The sequence below is a fragment of the Myotis brandtii genome, unplaced genomic scaffold (assembly GCF_000412655.1).
Source record: "Myotis brandtii unplaced genomic scaffold, ASM41265v1 scaffold600, whole genome shotgun sequence".
In the NCBI taxonomy this organism is placed as follows: Eukaryota; Metazoa; Chordata; class Mammalia; order Chiroptera; family Vespertilionidae; genus Myotis; species Myotis brandtii.
The window spans coordinates 204152-219435 of NW_005370273.1; the positions used below are offsets into that span (position 1 = coordinate 204152).

General features: G+C 42.6%; 1 protein-coding gene across 4 annotated transcripts in view; it reads right to left on the bottom strand.

The window, feature by feature from the left end:
- Positions 1–15284, bottom strand: part of UGGT1 (UDP-glucose glycoprotein glucosyltransferase 1) — a 184855-nt gene that overhangs the window by 103102 nt on the left and 66469 nt on the right. For all 4 annotated transcript variants that reach the window (XM_014550394.1, XM_014550395.1, XM_014550393.1 and 1 more), the window contains exons 15-17: positions 13838–13923; positions 11520–11655; positions 7043–7174 (exon numbers count right to left, since the gene is read on the bottom strand). In XM_014550394.1, coding sequence (XP_014405880.1) covers positions 7043–7174; positions 11520–11655; positions 13838–13923 — 354 coding nt within the window. The remainder of the gene's footprint in view (positions 1–7042; positions 7175–11519; positions 11656–13837; positions 13924–15284) is intronic.

Sequence of the window (15284 nt, forward strand, 5' to 3'; positions counted from 1 at the left end):
CTGGCGGGTGACTGAAGCTCCCAACCGCTCCTTTTTTTTCTTTTTTTTTTTATTCTGGGCCAGCTTTAGCTCTGAGGCTTGGCTCCAGCTCTGAGACCTCGGCTTCTGAAAGCAGGTATCTGGATTGTTTGGGTTCTATAATCGAAACACTGTTTCAACTCCAGCTCTGAGATCCCGACTGGCTGAAAGGAGGTTTCTGGGGTTTTGTTTAGCTTCTATATTTGTAACAATGTTTCAAACTGCAAGCTGAGAGGCCCGCAGCGGCAAGCGGGGAATCTTGGCTTCCTCCGTCACTGAAGCAAGCAAGCCTCCTGTTAGCTTCAAGCTGCCTGGCTGCTGGCCGCCAACTTGGTTGGCAGTTAATTTGCATATCGCCCTGATTAGCCAATGGCTAGGGTAGCGGAGGTATGGCTAATTACCATGTTTCTCTATTATTAGATAGGACTAGAGGCCTGGTCCACAAAAATTTGTGCACTCGGAGGGGTCCCTCAGCTCGGCCTGTGCCCTCTTGCAGTCTGGGACACCTCGGGGGATGTCCACCTGCTGCCTTTGGCCCGCTACCCGGGGGGGATCAGACCTAAGCTGGCAGTCAGACATCCCTCTGGCATCCCAGGAGCCCTTGGGTGATGTCCACCTGCCAGCGGGGAGCAAGCCTAAGCTGCAGTCGGACATCCTTAGAGCTGCTGAGGAGACGGAAGAGGCTCCTGCCACCGCCACACTGCTGGCAGCAGTCAGCCTGGCTTGTGGCTGAGCAGAGCTCCTCCTATGGGAGCACACTGACCACCAGGGGGCAGCTCCTGCATTGAGCGCCTGCCCCCTTGTGGTCAGTGTGTGTCATAGTGACCAGTCATTCCCAGTCATTCTGCTGTTAAGGTCAATTTGCATATTACCCTTTTATTATATAGGATAGAGGCCTGGTGCACAGCTGGGGGTTGGCTGGTTTGCCCTGAAGGGTGTCTCAGATCAGGGTGGGGGTCCCGCTGGGGTGCCTGGCCAGCCTGGATGAGGGGCTGAGGGCCGTTTTCAGGCTGGCCACATCCCCTTCAGGGTGGGGGTCCCCACTGGGGTGCCTGGCCAGCCTAGGTGAGGGGCTGATGGTTGTTTGCAGGCTGGTCAAGGCCCCCCGAGTGGGGACCCTCACCCCATGGAGGTTTGGCCAGCCTGGGTGAGGGGCTGAGGGCCATTTTCAGGCTGGCCAAGCGCCCCTGGCGATGGAAGCTCCCAGCCTCTCCTTTTTTTTTTTTTGGGGACCCTCACCCCATGGGGGTGTGGCCAGCCTGGGTGAGGGGCTGAGGACCGTTTTCAGGCTGCCCACAGCCCCTTCAGGGTGAGGGAGTCCTGCTGGGGCGCCTGGCCAGCCTGGGTGAGGGGCTGATGGCCATTTTTAGGCTGGCCACGCCCCCCGGCGACCCAAGCTCCCAGCATCTCCATTTTTTCATTTCTTTTTTTTTTTTCATGGGATTTATTTATTTTGTATAATTGAAACTTTGTAGCCTTGAGCGGAGCCCAGGACCGGCCAGGGCAGGTGGGAAGCTTGGCTTCCTCCATCGCCAGGGGCAACCCAAGTCTCCTGCTCGCTCCAGCTCCGTGGCCATCTTAGTTGGCTTAATTTGCATACTTGCTCCTGATTGGCTTGTGGGCATGGCTTGAGCATAGCAGAGGGATGGTTAATTTGCATGTTTCCCTTTTATTATATAGGATAGGATAGAAGATATTATTCAGCCATGAGAAATAAATAAGTCCTGCCATTTGCAATAACATGGATCTAAACAAATCAGAAAGAGACAGACAAGTACTTATATGTGGAATCTAAAAGAGCTGAACTCATAGAAACAGTAGAATGGTGGTTGTCAGGAGCTGGGTATGGTGTAAATGGGGAGATATTGTTCAAAATATATAAACTTCCAGTTATAAGTTCTGGGTATCTAGTGTACAGCATGATGATTACACTTAACAATACTGTATTATAAACTTGAAAATTGCTAAGAGAGTAGATCTTAAATAGTCTCACCACAGAAAAGAAATGGTAATTATGTGAGGTGATAGAGGTGTTAACATTACTGAATAATCATGTATCAAATCAACAAGCTGTACACCTCAAACTTACACAATATTATAAGCCAACTATCTATATATATAAAACCCTAATATGCAAAAAGCCCGAACAGCAGAACAACTGAACAACCAGTTGCTATTACATGCGCTGACCACCAGGGGGCACGTGTGGAACATGGCAGGTGTCAGCAGCAGGCAGCAGAGCACGGAACATGGTGGGTGACAGCCACAGCAGGATAGCGGAGCAGGTAAGCAGGGGCACCAGACCAAGGCAGAACGCCAGTTGCTATCATCAGGGCGAGCCTCTGGTGGTTACTGAAAATTCTTTTCTCCCGTGTGCTGCGGTCCCACCCAGCGCTCCCACCTGCTACCGGCACCAGGGCCACCGCTCGCACCCACTGCTGGCGCCCGGTGCCAGTCCCGATCACTCGGTGCCGTCAGCAGGTGCGAGCAGTGGTTGCCAGCCGCAATCACCCCTGAGGGCTTCTCCACAATCCCCTGCTCCTGAGGGGCGATTGGGGCAGCAGCCACTGCTCGCACCCGCTGACAGCGCCAGCCCCGCTTGCACCTGATGCTGGAGCCAGACCCAATCGCTCCACGCCGTCAGTGGGTGCGAGCAGACTCAGCGCCGTCAGCACATGGGAGCGGCGTGGCAGAAGCAGGACTGCCAGCAGAGAGAGGGCCAGGACCCACGGAAGGGGTGGGGGGTAGGTTGGGTGGGGGCGCAGAGGATAGGCTGAGAACCGCACCTATGCCCACTGCAGCCTCGCGGCCCACAGTTACTTTCAAGGTGCACAAATTCATGCACTGGGCCCCAAGTACCTCAATAAAGCTGCAAGAAAATATTTTTCAGTAGAAGCCAAGATGGCGGCATAGGTAAACACCGGAGATTGCTACCTCACACAACCACATCAAAAATACAACTAAAAGACAGAACGGACATCATCCACAACCACAGGAAGGCTGGCTGAGTGGAAATTCTACAACTAGAAGGAAAGAGAAAAGCACACTGAGACACAGAGGAGGTGTGGTGCGGAAGTAAAATACAGAGGTACAGAGGCGCATGCGGAGAGGGTTGGCGGCTGAGGACACGGTTGTCTTTTTCAATCGCGAGGGAGTCTCAAGCTCTGAGCTCCAGTTCTGGGTGAGTCTCTGGGGACCCAGACTCATACGGGAGAACTGGGCTGTCTGGCATCGGTCGGAACTCGAGGGCAGCTTTCTCTCGGGGGTGCTTGCGGCGATTGCCGGGACACTGAGAAGCAGGGCCTCTGAGGGCAGGACTGAGAGCAGCCATAACTGCTCCCTCCACCCTGTTGATCCCCTGGGATCCCACCCCGCCCAAGCCATGGAGGCTTTTGCATATGAAAGGCCTGGCCCTTTGCAATCTGATAATTACCTAACAAACTGCAGCTGGCCCAAGGCCCCAGGGCAACTTGCATTGTGTCACAGCTGGCTCCTGCTGGCAGAGGCTAGATTAGCACCTCCTTAGAGATTCAGGAGCCAGTGTGCCCGGTGGTCGGAGTGGGACCATCCAGATTGCAGCTCCTCGGATTCATAAAAAACACACTCAGGGGGCAGACTCAGTGAGCACCAAAGCCCCATTGAAGCAAGTCTTGCCCCAGAGGGGTGTCTCCAGCACAGAAGTTCTCCCACTGCAGACACAGCTGATTCTCACAGCCAATTGGCCTGAAGACCAATTCCTCCCAGTGATACCTACAACAATCAAGGCTTAACTACAACAAGACTGATACTTTGGCCTTTTGAATACAATGGCATCTAAGAATTTGCAGCAAAACTGTTTTTTAAAGAAAAAAATACAGACTTATTTTTCACTTTGGTTTGTTTTTTTTAGATTTTTCTTCTAATTTCTCAAATAAAATTAAATTTCAAGGACAATTATTAAAATGTTAGAGAGGTCATCCTCTCATCAAACAAATAATTGTCTAGTTTACATTTCTGTGACATTTCCCCTACCACAATGACTGTGTAATGATGTATCCACCACCTTCTAAAACAGAGGTGATTATTATACTGGAAACCATCACTGATCATAATTTTAAGATAGGTGACTCATAATTTTTAATGGTTACTATAGGATTAAATTTTAACCATATTTTCATTATATTCCTTACCAATTATCTATTTTGTATGTATTGATTTTACTTTTCTGAGCTCTGGATAAAATGTGGTAAGCCACCTCCATATTTCCATTTTCATATTTACATATTATTCATATTAGAGGTCCGTGACTTTTTTTAAATTGGCAAGCTAAAGGTATTATTAATTCCAATCAGGTTTGCTGTTCTCCTAACCTCCCAAATATATACACTAATTGCACTCCCTGTTTATTTTGTAAAGCTTTTCATCAACTTCATGATAATTACATAATTAAATTTTAGAGCTATAGACATTTTTATAATGTAGATTTGCCTCCCATATTGTAACATAAATAGATGCAGCCCCCAAATTTGCATTTATGTTTCCTTAATATAATTGCAAAATGTTACTTCAATCTATCTACCAGTTGTTCTTTCAAAATTTTCTAAAGTTATTTTATAAAGAAATAATCTATAATATTCTTTTCTATTTTTAGAAATAGAATATAATAGTGTTGTATTTATATCCTACCTTAAGCTAGGATAGTTTAAATATTCTTTAAAAAGTACCATCATATGTGCATTTTAATTTTTCAGATTTATGAAAATATCAATAATAGCACTCTAAAAAGTCATAAAACAGTTTATATCCATTTTTCTATTAGTCCCTGAATTGTTTAATATAGCTACTTTTAGGAGAAATAGCAAAGGCAGAAGAAATACAAAGATAATAGAATCAGGGGCATAGAAAGGGAGTATACTGACAATTCTCAGGAAGAAGGAGTATGGGGGTGCGGGAAGAGACTGGACAAAAATCATACACCTATGTATGAGGACAGTGGGGGGGGCGGTAAGGCAGAGGGTGGGAACCGGGTGGAGAGGAGCTATGTGGGGAAAAAGAGGAACAACTGTAATAATCTGAACAATAAAGATTTAATTTTTTTTAAAAAAGAAAATGTTTTTCATCGGCTGTAAACCCAACAATACTAAAGCACATAATATAAATAGTAAAGAGGAGAAATAGTAAAGAGGAAAAACAAGCTGTCATCCTCATAGACCCTCTAACTCCTGGTATGAATTTACCTTTTCAAACGAATTGGTAGAGAGCCAGTATTTTCATTAGTTTTGTACTCAATATCAATGTACACATATAATAAACCTGTGGGTTTGTGTTTTGTTTTGTTTTCACTTATCCCTCTAAAAACTTTCATTCCCAGGGTAGACAAGTGTCACCACCTCTCTAGGAAGCTTTCATCAATCACTGCCCCAAACTGGCAGAGCTGCCCACTGTAGGCCACCCACCTACAACATGGAAACACTAACATCACAACCACCAAACTGAATGCTCTTCCTGTGTGTCACTCTCCAACAGGCTGTGTGACGCCCCCACAATAGGCACCACCTCTTGTTCCACTTTCTATGATATAAGGGCTGACACAGTACTACCAGGTATGTTTAAAAGTCAAACATTATCCCTTATTTCAAAGTATTTCAGAAACGTCTCTAGTTGTTACGTTTTGTTCTTACTGAACAATATTTTGTTGAATCTATAAAACAAGGAACATTTATTTTTTTTTATAGTTTATTGATTTTTTACAGTGAGGAAGGGAGAGGGGTAGAGAGTTAGAAACATCGATGAGAGAGAAACATCGATCAGCTGCTTCCTGCACACTCCCTACTGGGGATGTGCCCACAACCAAGGTACATGCCCTTGACTGGAATCGAACCTGGGACCCTTCAGTCCACAGGCTCTATCCACTGAGCCAAACCGGTTAGGGCACGAGGAACATTTATAGTAGCAGACCTCTGAACAATATAAGGTAATACAACAATGACTTGATGTAGAGCATGTTCAGCCTCACACTGGTGAGCCACTCTCTAGAAGGCACACATATTTGCTCCCCTCATCTGAGCTGTTTGTTTACCAAAAATCAGTTGTGTCTGTTTCCAAACCAACTATTTTCCTTAGTGAATGAAAAAAACATAATTTAATATTATACAGCCAATAAAATGACTGCCAAAAGAAAAAGTTGGTCTCCCCAAGAAAAAAAAATGAATGACTAGCAAAATTCAAAAAGGTGAAAAACTAAAAACAGCTGATGCTGAATTAGATGTGGGTAAGAAAACTAAAAAAGGGGAGAGGAAGATTATAAAAATCTCAAAGGATTCTGTACTCAGATGAAAGAGAAATAAACAATCATGAGTATGACTTCTAAAGGAATGCTAGCTCAGATTTCCAAACAGAAGAACCAAAGGCCTTGTTCTTCATTTGAGAAAAAGAAAGCAGTTGGTAAACAAATATCCTTTTACAGTTTTAAATGAAAATGTTCTGGAAATGTATTTTGATTCATTGCCACAACATTTGTTTTCAATAAACTGACCAACTCATTCCTGCTTGCAATAGGTAAGAGCTTTACTGTACTTAATATTGCCCTAAGGAACACACTAGCTTCAAATAAAATTTTCAAATATTTCTCTATATTTTTATTACCACATTTTGCCATACTGTTCACTACATTTCTTAAGACATTTCCATCTTTAGCCTGAATAACTATAAATGATACACACTGTCATACCTCATATCCTGGCTATCAGTCAGACATCATACTTAAAATAGATTTTATACAGAATATGTATCATACAAGTACTATCATTGCATTGTGAAAACGAAAAGGCTTTTCAATTTAACATGCCAGCTAAAAAATCATTATCTTCACAAAATTGAAATGTAAACTACATTTGCAAACTCAGAGATGTCATCTGGTTTCTAAATTTTTAAATGCTAGTACCTAAATACTTTAACCAGCACCACTAAAAACAACAACATCAAAAGAGGGAGGTAAGAAAAGTACCGTGTTGTAGTCAAATGAGAAATGCCGAAGAATCCTTACCTTCCGATTCTGATCATAAGCAGAATCAATCCCCAAAATGCTGTTCACTTCTACATACGGGTATTTCTTCTCCAGGACACTGACCACATGTTCAACTTTCACCTTTTCTCCAGTCCTTACTTTGTTATATATCTGGAAAAAAATAACTGGTTAACCAACTACACTTTTAAATTTCAGAGTGTTTATTACAAAAGATTAATGAATGTGGAGGAAAACATGACTATTTTTCTTGAAAGGTCAAATGGGGTCAATAGGGAATAGCAACTCTCTTTTCCATATACCTCAATATGCCTTCTTTTTTAAAATTAAATATATTAACAGGTTTCAAGTGTGCCACCATCCAAAGTCAAATCATCTTCAGTCACCAAACCCTCGGCCCCTTTAGTCCCCCCCCTCCCACCCGTTCCCTCTGGTAATCACCATCCTGTTCTCTGTATCTGAGTTTCAGTTTATAATCCACATTAGCGATATCATAGGGTTCTTAGCTTCTTCTGACTGATTTATTTCATTTAGCATAATATTCTCAAGGTCCATCCATGTTGTCACAAATGGTAGTATTTCATCCTTTCTTATGGCTGAGTAGTATTCCATAATATATACTGTATATACTACATCTTCTTTATCCCATCCTCAATCGAAGGACACTTCGGTTGTCTCCATGTCTTGGCCAAAATGAATAATGCTTCAATGAACACAGATGTGCATATATCTTTGCAAATAAATGTTTTTGCGTTTTTTTCAGGTAGATACCCAGGAGAGGGATTGCTGGGTAACATGGTAACCCTATTCTTAATTTTTTGAGGAACTGCCAGACTGTTTTCCACAGTGGCTGTACAATCTACATTCCCACAACCTCTCCAACATTTGTTACTACTTGTCTTGTTGGTAACAGCCATTCTAACAGGTGTGAGGTGGTATCTCATTGTAGTTTTGATTTGCATTTTCGTATTACCTACTAAGGTTGGGCATATTTTCATATATATCCATTGGGCACTTGTCTTTTTGGAGAAGTGCACATTTTTTTATTGGATTGTTAGCTTGGTGGTGAATTGTATGAGTTTTTTTAATAGATTTTGGATATTAAACCTTTGGGAGCCGTCGTTTGCAAATATCATCTCCCATCTGGTCGGTTGCCTTTTTGTTTTATTGGCAGTTTCTTTTGCTGCACAGAAGCCTTTTAGTTTGATAAAGTCCATTCATTTATTTTTGCCTTTACTGCCCTTGCCTTTGGGGTTAAATTCATAAAGTGTTCGCTAAGATCAAGGTCCAGTCCATTAAGTTCAGTTCCTATGTTTTCTTCTATGTACTTTATTGTTTCAGATCTTATATTTAGGTTTTTTATGCATTCTGAATTAATTTTTGTACATGGGGACAAAATGTAATCTGGTTTCATTCATTTGCATGTGGCTTTCCAATTCTCCCAGCATCATTTATTGGAGAAGCTTTCTTTTCTACATTGTGTGTTTTTGTTTCCTTTTGTCAAGAATTATATGCTCATTTACATGTGGCTTTATTTCTGGGCTCTCAATTCTGTTCCATTGATCTGTGTTTTTCTGCCAGTACCATGCTGTTCTGGTTATCATACCTCTGTAGTATAATTGGAAGTCAGGTAGTGTGATGCCTCTGGCTTTGTTCTTTTTCTCAGGATTGCTTTGGCTATTCGGGGTCTTTTGTGATTCCATACAAATCTGATTATTTTTTCCCTCTATTTCATTAAAAAATGACATTGGGATTTTGATGGGGATGGTATTAAATCTGTATATTGCTTTGGGTAATAGGGCCATTTTAACAATGTTGTTTCTTCCAATCCACGAACAGACTATCTTTCCATTGTGTTGTGTCTTTTTCATCTCTTAATTATGCTTTGTAGTTTTCAGTATATAGGTCCTTTACATTCTTTGTTAAGTTTATTCCTAGGTATCTTATTCTTCTGGTGACAATTGCAAAAGGAATTTTTTTTTCCCATTTTTCTTTTTTTAATTTTTATTGATTTTTTATAGAGAGGAAGGGAGAGGGATAGAGAGTTAGAAACATCGATGAGAGAGAAACATCGATCAGCTGCCTCCTGCACACCCCTACTGGGGATGTGCTGGCAACCAAGGTACATGCCCTTGACCAGAGTCGAACCTGGGACCTTCCAGTCCGCAGACCAACACTCTATCCACTGAGCCAAACCAGTTAGGGCTCCATTTCTTTTTTGAAGTTGTACCTTATCAAATGCTCTTTCTGCATCTATTAATAAAATCATACGATTTTTATCCTTTATTTTGTTAATGTGGTGTATTGTATTGATTGATTTGTGTGTGTGTTAAACCATCCTGTGTCCCTGGAATGAACCCCACTCTATCATGATATATTATTTTTTTAATGTATTGTTGTATTCGATTTGCTAGTATTTTCAAGATGCCTTCTTAGAAACTATATATTGCTAAAATGACTCAATCTGTTCGTACTTACATTAAGCCCCAAATGTAAAACTGTGTTAAATTTTTCAAAATCTGAACATTTATAAGTAACTAGTGGCCTGCACCCTCTCCAATCTGGGACATCCCTCTCACAATCTGGGACCATTGGCCCCTAACTGCTTCTGCCTGCCAGCCCGATCGCCCCCTAGCCGCTCCCCTGCTGGCCTGACCCCCCACAACTGCCCTCCCCTGCTGCGGCCCCCCTCCTCCAAGAGGCCCTGCCTCCGCTGTGCGTCAGCCATCTTGTGGCGGCCATCTTGTGATGACATTGTGTGGAGGACCACCTAGGCTTTTATTAGCATAGATCCTGGAAATAAGAACTCATGTCCATGATGTTTAGAGGAAATAAATTGCAAAATATATATGGCAAAAATCCCTGTTTTTATAAAGCAGACATAAAACAGATGTCTATACATGTGCAGTTAAACATCTAGAAGGATACAAGGCAATCTTTTAATGGTGGTTAACTTTAAGGAGCAGGATTAGAGGGCAGAGACAGCTAAATTTTAAATTCACACTTTAATATTATTTGGGGAAAACATTTACAATGAAATTTTTTTTACTTTTGCAATTAAGAATAAACAAAAATAAATGAAAACTCCTATTATCCTTTCCTTCACATCGCTATGGGGGGGAATCTTTAAAAAACAGACTTCACACACCATCCTCTGGATTTCCTCGTTCTCCCAGCCCTGCTAACTCCCACCACCCTCACTGCGCTGAGAAACAGCAACGGCTCGCCAGGCATCCCTGCCGCTCTCCTGACCTTCATCAGATCCATTTCCACACGTGATCAGAATGACGTTTTTAATAGCAGCTTAACTCTGGGATCTGGACGCCTGTGCGCTCCCTGGCTTCAATAACCAGGTTCTCCTCTCCACTCGGCTCTCACAATACTCTACTCAACTCCTATTAACAACTTAGAATCACTACCTCCGATTTGCAGCCATTGTTCAAACTACTCTGGTTGTTCTTCCTATACTCAGCTGGGACAGTGTCCCCTCCCTAACAATGCCCACGGCCACTCTGTGTGGTCTGAGGCCCTAGTGTAGCCATAGCCAACTATGCTTCCCACAGTTTGGAGGTGTCTCCACTAGACTCTAAGTTCTCTGAGGACACGGTGACTTCCTACCCCCTTTCTTTATCCCTCACAGCTAATACAAGGTCTGGTAAAAGGGCCTTTGGTAATTGTTAGCCAAATAAACATGAATTTTAACTAATTAAAAAGCACCCCTGACTGAATCCTATATAATAAAAGCCTAATATACAAATCGATTGAATGGCGGAACGACCAGTTGCTATGACAGGCACTGACCACCAGGGGGCAGATGCTCAACACAGGAGCTGCCCCTGGTGGTCAGTGCGCTCCTTCAAAGGGCGGGTCCACAGCCACTCTGCTGACCAGGACAAGTGGCGCTCCCACAGTAGGCCAATCCCCAGGCCACGCCCCCCATCAGTGTACAAATCCCGTGCACCGGGCCTTTAGTCTCCAAATAATAAGCATAATAGACAGCAGATTAACTCCATGTTTCCAAGTAAAATAAAAGCGGTGAGAATCAATTGCTTCAGATGGTTTTCAATTATTATCACGAATCTGTAAACAGAGTAATTGGTACTTCTTCTGAATATAATAATTTTTTAAATTTATTGAATATGAAGTTTTTTATATTTGAACCTGAGCAAGAATTTTAAGTATATGTAAAATTAGGGCATTTAAAAGTTTCCAGTTAATATGAAGAAAGCAGACACTAAGAATTTTATGACTTGAGTAATAAACTGAGTCCTAATGAAAATATAATGATGGTCTTAAAGAGGGGAAAAAGCAAACATTTTTTAAAAACAAGTAGAAAACATCACATTTTTTTTTTTGAAAACATCAGATTTACCAAAAGACACTAACTAGTGATTTCTTAGCTTTTCTCTTTATAGATATATCAAATTCTCTTACCACATGCTGTTTCTTAGAGTAAGTTAGATTTAAAAATTCTTCAATATTTTGAATGAAAACATACCTGTGTCAGGGTTTGGAAGGCGTGATAATGATCCACTTCTTGGGCAGCATAATTATATGCTCTCATAATAGCCACTCCAGCATCTTGCATCCCATCCACATCTTCAGAATCATTAACCACGAAGATTAAACCAAGTCTGAGTGCAAGAAAGAAGGGGCGGGGGGGGCTTATCTTAAAGAATACAACTGGCTAATGAACCCCTATATTCAATGCAGCATTATTTACAATAGCCAAGATATGGAAGCAACCCAAGTGCCCATCAATAGACACACACACAAAAATGAATTATCATTTGTGACAGCATGGATGGACGTAGAGGGTATTAAGCTAAGTGAAATAAGACAAATACCATGTGATTTCATTTACATGTGGAATCTAAAGAACAAAATAAATGAATAAACAAAACTGAAACAGACTCATAGATACAAAGAACAGACTAATGGTTGCCAGAGAGGAATATGGTTGAGGTGAAAAAGGTGAAGGAATTAAGAAGTACAAGTTGGTAGCTACAGAATAGTCATCTATACTAATAAAAGGGTAATGTGCTAATTAGACCGGTCAACCAGCCATCTTCTGGACTTCCGACTTCCTTCCGGACAAAGCCATGGTGGTGGGGGCCGAGGCAGAGGCAGTTAGGGGTGATCAGGCCGGCAGGGGAGAGCAGTTAGGGGCAAGATCAGGCCGGCAGAGGAGGGTAGCTGGGGGCGACTAGGCCAGCAGGGGAGGGCCATTGGGGGCAACCAGGCCGGCAGGGGAGGGCAGTTGGGGCGACCAGGCTGGCAGGGGAGGGCAGTTGCGGGCATTATACAGGGAGGCAGGTGAGTGGTTAGGAGCCAGTGGTCCTGGATTGCGAGAGGGATGTCTTGCTGCCGGTTTAGGCCTGATCCAAGGGATCGGGCCTAAACCGGCAGCAAGACATCCCCCGAGGGGTCCCAGATTGGAGAGGGTGCAGGCCAGGCTGAGGGACCCACCCCTCCTGTGCACAATTTCATGCACCAGGCCTCTAGTGGGAATATAAAGTACAGCATAGGGAATATTGTCAATAATATTGTAATAACTATGTATGGTGCCAGGTGGGTACTGGAAATATGAAGGGGAACACTTTGTAAAGTATATGATTGTCTACCCACTATGCTGTACACCTGAAACTAATACAAAATAATATTGAATGTAAACTGTGATTGAAAAAAAAAAAAGCAACTGGTTAAAAGGAATGTACCCCACACAAATACTATAGCTAATAGAAGAAAACTATTTGTTATTGAAAAACACAGTTCAAAAAAAAAAAAAGCCAAAACCGGTTAGGCTCAGTGGATAGAGCGTCGGCCTGCGGACTGCAAGGTCCCAGGTTCGATTCTGGTCAAGGGCATGTACCTGGGTTGCGGGCACATCCCCAGTAGGAGATGTGCAGGAGGCAGCTGATCGATGTTTCTCTCTCATCGATGTTTCTAACTCTCTATCTCTCTCCCTTCCTCTCTGTAAAAAATCAATAAAATATATTTTTAAAAAAGAAAAACACAGTTCACATCCTACTCTAATATGGTTGGCAAAGGCATTCATCACTTACAGAATAAAAAAGCAGGTTCCCAAAGGAGGCTGGGACTTTCAACTGTCAAAGCAAGCTGTTTCCACCTGGCTGGTGTGGCTCAGTGGTTGAGCATTAACCCTGGAACCAGGAAGTCACCGGTTCAATTCCTGGTCAGGGCACATGCCCAGGTAGCAGGCTCCATCCCCAGTGTGGGTCGTGCAGGAGGCAGCCGATCAATGATTCTCTCATCATTCATGTTTCTATCTCTCTCACTCCCTCTCCCTTCCTCTCTGAAATCAATAAAAGTATATTGTAAAAAAGAAAAAAAAATTGTTCTTCAAAGGCACAGTGGAAAGCTAGCCATTCAACTACCCTGTTGGTATATTAGGCAACACAAATGAATTAAGTGGGTCTGTGTGCACCTAAACAATGATTGTCCTATACATGCAGTCCCCGACAGTCTAACAAAAGCTGCTGGCAAGACTCTGTCTGCACTGAAAGGGAAGAGGCTTGTGACACAGCCACACACTCAGTAAAACTCTTTCCCTGGCAAGCAAACTCAGACCACAAACTCCTTGTGTACAAGCCACTGATTAATAATTCAGTGGTGGTAAGCTTCTATTCCTTGAGAATCAAATTCTTTATCCCAAAAGATGCTGGCTTCATGTTGCTATTAATGATCCCCACTATTAATTATCCTACAATTCAATAGCACCAGACTTCCACTTAAGAATGACAAACAAAATCTCAGTTTAATTAGATAGAATCATCAAACCAACACCAGTGTTACCTCAGTGGTATATGGTTACTGAGGAACATCTCAGCTATGCTCATCAGCTCTGCTGTGGTCTCATGCGCAGGATCAACCATGAAAACCTGTGGGCAGAGGGAAAGGAATGCATGAAATGACATTCACTAAGATGTCCCTGGGCCAATAAAAATGCCCAGTCTTTTCACCTAAAGGCCATCTTTTTCCAACTACTCTCGAATCACATAAGACAGGAGTCACACAAATAGCAATTACCCTCCCTTTATGTTCAAAAACATGGCACTGAAAGGATACGGGGTTTTCTCAGGGTCAATTTCTCAGTTGAGAGATGAGACTTCAATATAAACTCTTTTGTATGCTAACATGGGGTACAGTCCAGATTGCTAACACCTTCTCTTTTACTACACCTTAAAAACCCTAGTTTTATTAACTCTCCCACCTTAGAGAATTCAGATTAAATTTCTAAGGATTTCTGAATTCAGCATTCAACTTTGATACAATAAAAGCTATCATCATTTAGTTTTCACATGCTTTAAAAATATTTCATTTAATAAGTCAGATATATGGTTAAGAAGAAACATTGACATTCTGAGAGGGAAGGAAATAAGTGGTTTCGAGAATGAGGGAAGTACAGAGGACAGTGCTCCTTGAAGTGCTGAGGGAGCCAGCCTTGGCACTCACCTGCCTCTGACCTCTTTAGGAGCCAATAATGGCAGAGAAGGAAATGGGAGGGAAAAGAGGGTGAATTAAGAACCCTCTTCCACTATCTACCTGAAGCACTGAAATATGGAATAACCAATAGGACAGAAGACTTAGTTAAGGAAATAAACTGATCTATTAAAGTTTAGGGATTAAGATATTTAAGAAAAACAAGTAGCAACATACCCATCTTCTTAGTAAAAAAGAACTGTCTTGAAAATAAAATAACACAGTCTAACCGTCAGGTTATTGAGAAGCATTTCCTAATACACTGACATCTCACAGCCCTACAAATGATCAATACATTTCAAAACCCTTTTCGTGTGAATATGGAGCTGGGCCAAGAGTGCAATGGCAGTGCAGTGTTGGGCAACAGCAGCCAGTAAGGAGAGAAGTGACGTTCTAGATGTGACAAAAGGTAGGAGAGCAGGCAAGGCAGAAACAGAGTTCACATCAGACAATAAAAATTTTTGGAGAAACCAAGATGGCAGCATAGGTAAATACCGGAGATTGCTGCCTCGCACAACCACTTCAAAAATACAACTAAAAGACAAAAAGGACATCATCCAGAACCACAGGAAGACTGTCTGAGTGGAAATTCTACAACTAGAAGGAAAGAGAAAAGCACACTGAGACTCAAAGGAGGTGCAAAGTAAAGTGCAGAGGTACTGAGGCGCACATGGAAAGGGCTTGCAACTGAGGACACGGTTGTCTTTTTCAATCGGGAGGGAGTCTCAAGCTCCCAACTGCTCTGAACTCCAGTTCCGGG